The following is a 6,771-nucleotide window of genomic DNA, read 5'->3' as shown; positions in this document are numbered from 1 at the left end:
TTCCCTTTCCACACAACTGTCCTATTCCCTGAAGGACCTTTTCTCTTGCTAGGCCAGAGACTGCTTCCTTCTGCCCAGCAAAATGAAACAGTGTCAGAGGGCATGCTAAATGAAACCCACTGCAGGGTAGCAGATACCTCTAGCAAGAAGGTAGCTGTGAGCTGTTCAGCTTGCGTGTAGGACTGCTGGGTAGAAAAGCCATTAAAAAAGCTGCCTCTCCCTGCAAAAGCTGGGCTTTCTGAAACAGGGCTGGCATAGGGACTTCTACCTAGAAGAGCAATGAGAACCAGGAATCCTAATTTGGGAGAAAGCATGGGGATAGATACCCAAACTTCTAACCTGCTTTGGTTTTAAAAGCTGGGTGTGGTTAGTCAGTCAAATCCCACCCCTAGTGACTTGTTGAAGGCCACAGAAGGCAGTAGCACTCTGGTCCCCCTCGTCTCTGCATGGTCTCTTCCTTCACCACTGCAGAGGCTCTTTCCCACTGCTACTGCATTTACGTTGTCGTGTGGACTAGGAACATCTTTTTGAAGTCAGTCACTCTATGACCACACTTCAGTTCACCCAATGGCAGAGCCTGTGAGCTGCCTCCCTGTTAGACGCGCACCAGGAGCGCAGATGGTGTTCTCTTGTTGACACAGGGTGGAGGGACTAGGTTACAGCAGACCTGAAGCACACCTCCCTCAGCTGTGAGTGGTCACTGGCTTCTCAGCACCCACTGCTTCACTCCACAGATCTGCTCCTGCTGGGACTCACTGCTCAACAAAGTGGCACAGCTGTGTTAAGCATACTTATCTTTGTTCAGTAATGATAATTTTCACCCTTTCCTTTACCTGCAGAGTCTATTGGGTAAGAAAAAGGGTTGTCAAACACTGGAACAAGCTGCCCAGTGAAGTGGTAGAGTTACTATCCCTGGAAGTATTTAAAAGATGTGTAGATGTGGTGCTTAGGGACATGGCTTACTGGTGGATTTGGCAGTGTGCTAGATTAACTGTTAGACTTCATGATCTTGAAGGCCTTTTCCAACCAAAACGGTTCTGCGACTCTAAGAAAGCACTAACCTAAAAGTGTGTCTCTTACTGAGTAGTAATGAAGCCAGACAAAGTAATTATAGATGCTACAGTTGGCAATTTGCGGTTCCTCTCCAGTGGGACCAAGCAGACTTCTCCAGTGCTGAGTTGCAATTACGTAGTCCGGGTGAATGGTGGTCTTTGCACGGTCTAAAGCATCGAAGAACTGCTCTCTCTCCTCTGCTGTCAGGGAGTGGACATCCTTCCTGACAACCGGTGGCTTCCTCACCTTGCAGTCGGGGCCAGTCCAGCCAAACTTGCAGTCACCACAGTTATAGCCAGCAAAGTTCCCTGAATCAAGAGAAAAAGAGCAGTCACAACATTATGAAGCAGGGGAAAACAGTGAAATGCAGAAGAAGGAATGATTAGCACTCTTCTTCCCGAAGAGATGCCAGTTCCTAAAAGGGACAGCATCTGAGCAGACTGACAGCTTTGCCAATTGCCTAACCAGAAGGATGGCTCGCTTCCCAGAGCTGTGGCAGGGCCAGGAATCACACTCAGCTGGTCGGGGAGGGTGAAGTGCTGGGCAAAGGGCTTGATGCCTGAGGGGCTCAGAGCTCTGTGAAGGCCTCGGGCATGTGAGGAGTGCCACTGAACAGAGGGCTGAGCTCCTCAGGTTAAGCAAGTGACGATGGGCTTTGCTCAGCTGGCTCTCAAGTACTCCCAGACTTCCAGGATCAAACCCAAAAAAGGGCCAGCTCACGTGGATCCTTAAGCACAGGAAAAAAATCCCTAAACAAAAAAGTTCTCTTAAGGACAAAACCTAGGAAAAACTAACATCTGTTAGCAGTGTATCTGGGACCCAACACAATCCAGGCCAAGCACCAGGGCTGCTGCCAGTCACAGTTTGAGCACTATTAAATGGTGCTGCAATAAGAGCATGACAAACCTTGCAGTGTTCTCATTCCCAGCTGGCATCATTCCTAAGGCAAGTAGATGGGTCCACTCAAGGCTATTAGCTCAAACCCTCTAAAGTGCTGGAAGAGCCCAGGAATGCAGAGCTTGCTCTCAGCATGGCCTCTTGCCCACCGTGGCAGCCTGCCAGCAGCAGCAGAAGGGCCCTGCTGCAGTGTGCTTTGCCTTTGCTGGGGGAGACTGGGAAGGACTGATCCTGCAGTGGACATCAGCCTTCTGCCCTCAGGCAGGCAGGCGGTGGGTCCAGTAGTGGTACAGGACAGTGAGCACTGCTGCTGGGGGAAGGAAGGAATGGAGGGGCAACCAGGAATCCTCTGGGATCAGCCCCTCAGTTCTCCAAAACCTGCACTGAGTCTCCCTAGTGCCACCCTCCCTTCAACTCCACCTACACACTCACTCCACGGCAAGCATGGCAATCATCTTCCGAAATGCCACAAAGTCTCACTGCTCCCCCCACATATCAGCACTGCTAGACCCAGGACAGTCTTCAGGCTAACACGGAGATGGGTAAGTGGCTTATAAAATGTTCCTGGATGGGCACACATCCCTACACTGTAAGGTTGAGTTGATGAGCAGAACAACAGTTAACACTAAAGATGTCAGATCTTCAGGACTACAGGGCTTATTATCTGTTTCAAAGACCCCCAAGGTTACAAGGGCTGTAATCAAGAAGGCTTCATAGCTTATGGCTGGCTCTAGGATAAGGGCTGCTGAACTCTAAATATTTGTGACAGACTCCTGTGAGACCTACCAAGATCTGCGTCTGATCCTGGTACCAGAACAAGACTCCACCAATCACTTGTTGAGGCTCCGATGGTGCCTATTCCTCACTTGGTGGGGGCCCTTGCATCTATGCAGCCCTTGATGTCCAAGATCAGTTTATTGGACAATATCCATCTTTAAGGTGTATTCTGTGTCCCTCCTCAGCCTATGAAAATGTATTTACAAAAGCTTGAAATTATGAGTTACCTTTGCAGGAAAAGAAGTTTTTTTCCATCTATATGGCATGTGGAGCCAGGCAAACCAATGACTCCTCACCTGGTTCCCTTGGGCAGGTGCTTATTATATCCCACTGATGCTCTGCAGAATTTTCTCCCTTAACTGCCTAATGTGTGAAGTAATCCAAGGGTTCCATTCTTTCCACCACTTGACCAGACGCTTTTCAATGGGACATAAGCTTTTATTGAGTAATAAGGAGGAAAGCAGTGAAGAAGAGACTGGCAAACAGGAGGAGCCAATTTCCAGGCAAAGTGGTACTTCACACTGCAGTATTTCTGCTGACTGTTGAACACTTTTGTAACATCCTTGGGTCTGTCTGGCAATGTTCTCTTTGTTATTTTCTTTCAACAAACTCCATGCATCACAAGGTTGTTGTTATGCAGCAGCTGAAATGGTGAGAAGCTGGTGGAGTTCTGTGGGATTTCCCACACTGTAAACAGGGATGACTGCTGTACTCAAACCAGGGCTTTTCATGTCCCACTCAAGACACTTTTTCAGCACTTGTTTCTAAGGCACTCTTCCAGCCCCCTGGTCTGGAAATGATACATTGCTGTTTTCAGAAAGTTCATTTACTGCCCTGTGGACTTCCCAATGTATGTGAAATACATACAAGTGAAATGTATGTCCCAGTGTCTAACTACTTAGCTTCAATGTCTGCTGCACTGGTGATGGTGGACGTCAATGGTACAGCTCGAGGAAAGCAGGAAAAGTAATTTCATATTATCAGCAGATAGCACACAGTAGACATTTTCAGTGAGACAGTGAGACCTTCTCAAGATCCTTTTAAACACAGCAACCATAAGAGCATGCAAGGACTCATGCCTTGGAATTTTTTTGTCTTCAGTGACTAACACGTCTTCAGTGACACTTTTGCCTTCAGTGATTTCAGTGTGCTTCCTCTCTGAGGTTATTCCAGGGACAACTGAGATTATTCTCACCTCTTGTGGTTCCCAGAGTATATAGTGTGGAAGGTCACTCTGGCACACAGACAGGAGCTCATGTCATGGATGGGGTTCAGATGTTCCCTGCTTGTTCCACTGCTTTCCAGGAATGACCATTGTACTGCTTCTGGGCCAAAAAAAAATCATCTGGGATGTTTCCCCTACTAACCTTTTATCTGGAGATGGGATCACATGCCACAGGAACTGTCTTCTTCTGTGCCTAATCTCATAATCATTAATGTTCCTCTTTTCCAGACAAGTTGGGTGAGTCTGGCTGTTTCTGTAGGCACCATGACACTGAGAAAAAGGCACTTCTTATGACACAACACTTAGTATGTGTTAATAGACATCATTGGTGTGTGCTAACAGCAGTTATCACATACCACTGGAGCTGCTCCTCAAGCCCAGTGATTGCCTGAGCTCACAGACAGGGATTTTTCCACCTCTGAGTAGTCATAGCATCTGGTTGGCGTTCAGACACTTAGGGTAACACAAATTAATAACTCTATCAACTCAGTATCTTCAGTAAAAGGAACCCATCCAACACTCACTATCTTCTGCCTTGTTTTATTGTACCAAGACGAAAGCTGAGCAGCTGCAATACCTCTTCCTTCCAGAGAGACCAGCTTAATACACATCATTTATTGAATGGAGAGAAAAGATCCTTTTTAGTCTTTGTCAGTCATTGCATTAAAACAGGAGTCAGATGGGATTTGAAACACCAGCATGCTGCACTACGCCAAGAGTAGGATCAGCATTGCTGCCATGTGAGACAAATGGCTAGCTCCTCTGTCTCTTCTAGGTCTTCAGTTGCACACACTGTTAGGCTGTAGGATGTGGAAGATCTGTACCTAGCACAGACTCTAGCAAGGTCACCAAGTATTATGGTTATAATTTAGTATTATCCTACAGTCACATTGCCCTACCATAAGTAAATTAAGTGTATTTTATAACTACTTTAAAAGCTCAATTTTATCTAATGGGAAGGCCATCATATCAGCTGCCTGGCTTGACTGGCAATTTGCTTACACCTAAACAATACAATTTAAACCTTCTGTCCCCAGTGTGACTATATATTTCACTGGAGAGCAAAAAGATTAAATACTTTTTTTCTCAAAAAGCTTCTATGAAAAAAAAAAATCATGTTCTGCTCATGTGCACATGTCAACCTTAGAAAGTGGTAGGAGAAAAAAGAATAATAAATCTGTTTAACTCCTCAGTGAACTTAAACTATGTCATTGTTTAATCACTGTCACAATCTGTACTACCAACCACATGACTGACTGCAATATTTTTTTTCACAATAATCCTCTGTACTAAGTTTTGAAAATGCTATACCAGATCTGTATCCCATTACTAGAACTCAAAATAGCATTTAGTTCCCAAATCTTCTAAAACAGTATTCTTCTAATCTAAATTTAACTACCCCACTGAAACACTGCTTTATTGAGTCAGGGCTAGACTAGTGCATTCAACATTTTGTCTAATTCACCACATACAACTTACTGAAATACAAATTAGTCTATTCCCCTTCACATAGCTCTGTGCTGTCAGGTCACTTCACTTCAGGAATTTATATAAATGGAATTAATATGAGTTGCACCCAAACTAACTGTAGAACACATATAATGGATTCAAAACTGAAATAAGAAAGGAACTAAAACCTCTTTACTACCTCCCAGCTATGTTCACATCATAACCACATCCTTTTTCTAGAGATAATACTTTTGCTGCCACCAACACTTTGAGTGAAACAAGTAGCAAGCAGCATCCTGACAACAGACTTACAATTGTCTTTTTGACCATGACCCTTTTTGCAAAAGAGTGGGAAGCTGGATCTTTCTGTTGTACTAATTGTAATCTGTTATATTTGTCCATAGTTAAGGAAACACTAATGTAGGTTACCTGCTAAATCCTAGAAACGGAAAAGAAATGTGGGGGGTTTTATTTTCCTTAGGAAATTTACATTAATTTAAGAAAAAAAATCAAGAAAATAATCTGACCCCACAATTACCATTCATCAATATTTGTTTGTGATTGGGATTTTCTTGTTGGTTTTGCGTTTTTTCCCCAGAAATATTCAGTACCTAGACCTGGATGGATAAGATTTTAAGACATTTTTCCCCAGTGAACAGCTACAACAAATGATCAATTTTTCAGAATTCCTTTTGTCCTTAGCTATTAAGTTTTTAGCAGAAAGATCAAATCCATTAATTTGTTGCCAGAACTACAGAACTCTTCAGAAAATCCTGGTCCCTGATCCTCTCAGCTCCTCCAGGTTTCCTGCTGTACAGCCATCAGCTATGTTGAACATTTAAATGGCACTGTCTAACCAACTCTAATCAGCTACATGGCAGTTGGAGTTCCCGTAGCTTATCTTTTACACCATGGCTAAACTATAAATTAAATAGTGCCAAGATGGCACTGGAACACAACTGTTTATATTGTTAAAATGCTAGAAAGAGCCTTGGCATGGGTTGGAGGAGTTTGCACAACCCAGAAACCATTTCAAATAGGCAGCTTGCACATAACATTCATTTGCCTTGTTTTCATAAGAAAATAATAAGATCCCTTTATAGCAGAAACGTGCACTGCTCTGTGTCCCTTTGAATGAACATATCTCATTTATGTTACCTGCCAGAGGTACCATAGCCCTAGGTACCTAATAAAGACCACACCTCTTAAAACTCTGGTGTGCAAACAGCCCAACGGGGTATATAACAGGGTAAAATGAATACAACAAAATACTAATAAACACAGACACACTATCACCAGCATTGTAAAAGCATTAGATCCAACTCAAATCCCACACAGTTGTGCACTTCTTCGCTTTCTCCCAGGAATGC

General features: G+C 44.0%; 1 protein-coding gene across 1 annotated transcript in view; it reads right to left on the bottom strand.

Annotated features, from left to right (window-relative positions):
- Positions 1 to 6,771, bottom strand: part of DCT (dopachrome tautomerase) — an 18,255-nt gene that overhangs the window by 9,098 nt on the left and 2,386 nt on the right. Inside the window, 1 exon segment of the mRNA XM_010006341.1 lies at positions 1,062 to 1,361. Within this exon segment, the coding sequence (XP_010004643.1) occupies positions 1,062 to 1,361 (300 nt within the window).

This window comes from Chaetura pelagica, unplaced genomic scaffold (genome assembly GCF_000747805.2).
Source record: "Chaetura pelagica isolate M959 unplaced genomic scaffold, ChaPel_1.0 scaffold29, whole genome shotgun sequence".
Lineage (NCBI taxonomy): Eukaryota > Metazoa > Chordata > Aves > Apodiformes > Apodidae > Chaetura > Chaetura pelagica.
The sequence above is the reverse complement of the archived record's forward strand: the minus strand, read 5'-3'. Positions and strand labels throughout refer to the sequence as shown.